The sequence below is a fragment of the Bison bison genome, unplaced genomic scaffold (genome assembly GCF_000754665.1).
Source record: "Bison bison bison isolate TAMUID 2011002044 unplaced genomic scaffold, Bison_UMD1.0 scf7180017835053, whole genome shotgun sequence".
Taxonomy (NCBI): domain Eukaryota; kingdom Metazoa; phylum Chordata; class Mammalia; order Artiodactyla; family Bovidae; genus Bison; species Bison bison.
In genome coordinates, this window is record NW_011472936.1 from 14,932 (window position 1) to 16,326 (window position 1,395).

Sequence of the window (1,395 nt, forward strand, 5' to 3'; positions counted from 1 at the left end):
CACACATCTAGAAAGTGCCAGATCTAAGGTTTATACTTAGGTCAATCTGATGCAAAGCCACTTTTTCAACAGTTACACACTGCTACCTCCTTAGAAAGATCTCAGACTTTGGAAAACTTATAATGAGGCTGCAGAGAGGCAGAATTTACTTTGTGGCAGAGGTTGACAAACTGTGGCCCAAAAGCCACATCTGCTCTGCTGCTTGACTTTGTAAATAAAGTTTTATTGGAACACAGCTGAGCTCACTTGTTTATAGATTATCTGTGGCTACTTTTGCACTGCCATGGCAGAGTCAAATAGTTGGGATAGGGACCACACAGCCTGAAAAGCCTAAAATTATTTACTATTTGGCCCTTTATTTGGCTTCCCAGATAGCTCAGTGGTAAAGAATCTGCCTTCCAATGCAGGAGACGCCAGAGACATGGGTTTGATCCCTGGGTTGGGAAGATCCCCTGGAGAAGGGAATGGCAAACCACTCCAGTATTCTTGCCTGAAAAATTCCATGGGCAGAGGAGCCTGGAGGGCTATGGCCAGGGGGTCACAGAAAGTTAGACAAAACTAAGCACACATGCACACTTCCTTTATTGAAAAAGGTTTTCAGCTCCTGCTTTATGGAAAGATTGGATCTCTTTTTCTTCTATACAGTGTCTATGGAGTGCTTTTATCTTCTCAGCCATGGACTTTCATGTAGTCGTATCTCCTAATCAAGCATCTTTTATTTTTTTCTCATCCAGAGAACACTCTTTCATTCTTTGTATTTTGTCCTGCTTGGTTTTAATTTACCTGTTGTCCCTATCCTGTCCTTCTGCCTTCTCCAGCCTGTCATTGATGGCTACTGAAATAAGTCCACCTTCTCTGTGAACCGAGGTCCAGGTGGCAATCCAAAGACTGTGGGGTACTACCTGGGAACTTGGAGAGGTCAGCTGAAGCATGTGCCTGGTAGAAATAACAAACCAAACACTGAAAGGAAAGGGGAGATTGCAGAGAACAGTGTCTGTGGGAGTGGAGAGGAGTGGGAAATATGGTGGATTTAAAGGAGATGGTTGAATTTGAAGCCTTTGATGCCCCATGGACTGTAGCCCCACCAGGCTCCTCTGTCCATGGAATTCTCCAGGCAAGAATACTGGAGTGGATTGCCATTCCCTTCTCTAGGGATCTTCCCAACCCAGGGATCGAACCTGGGTCTCCTGCATTGCAGGCAGATTCTTTACCATCTGAGCCACCAGGGAAGCCCAGAGGAGAAGGTTGAATTGGAAGCCTTTGATTTAGAGCATGATCACAAGGTTAATTGGAGATGTGGTGTGTATAGATACACAATGGAATCTTACTCAGCCACAAAAATAATGAAATAATGCCATTTGCAGCAACGTGGATGGACCTAGAGATTATCGTATT

At 44.4% G+C, this 1,395-nt stretch overlaps 1 protein-coding gene across 1 annotated transcript in view; it reads left to right on the plus strand.

Annotated features, from left to right (window-relative positions):
* Positions 1-1,395, plus strand: part of TRMT2B (tRNA methyltransferase 2 homolog B (S. cerevisiae)) — a gene marked incomplete at its 5' end in the record, with an annotated part of 31,479 nt that overhangs the window by 3,701 nt on the left and 26,383 nt on the right. Inside the window, 1 exon segment of the mRNA XM_010832817.1 lies at positions 819-918. Within this exon segment, the coding sequence (XP_010831119.1) occupies positions 819-918 (100 nt within the window).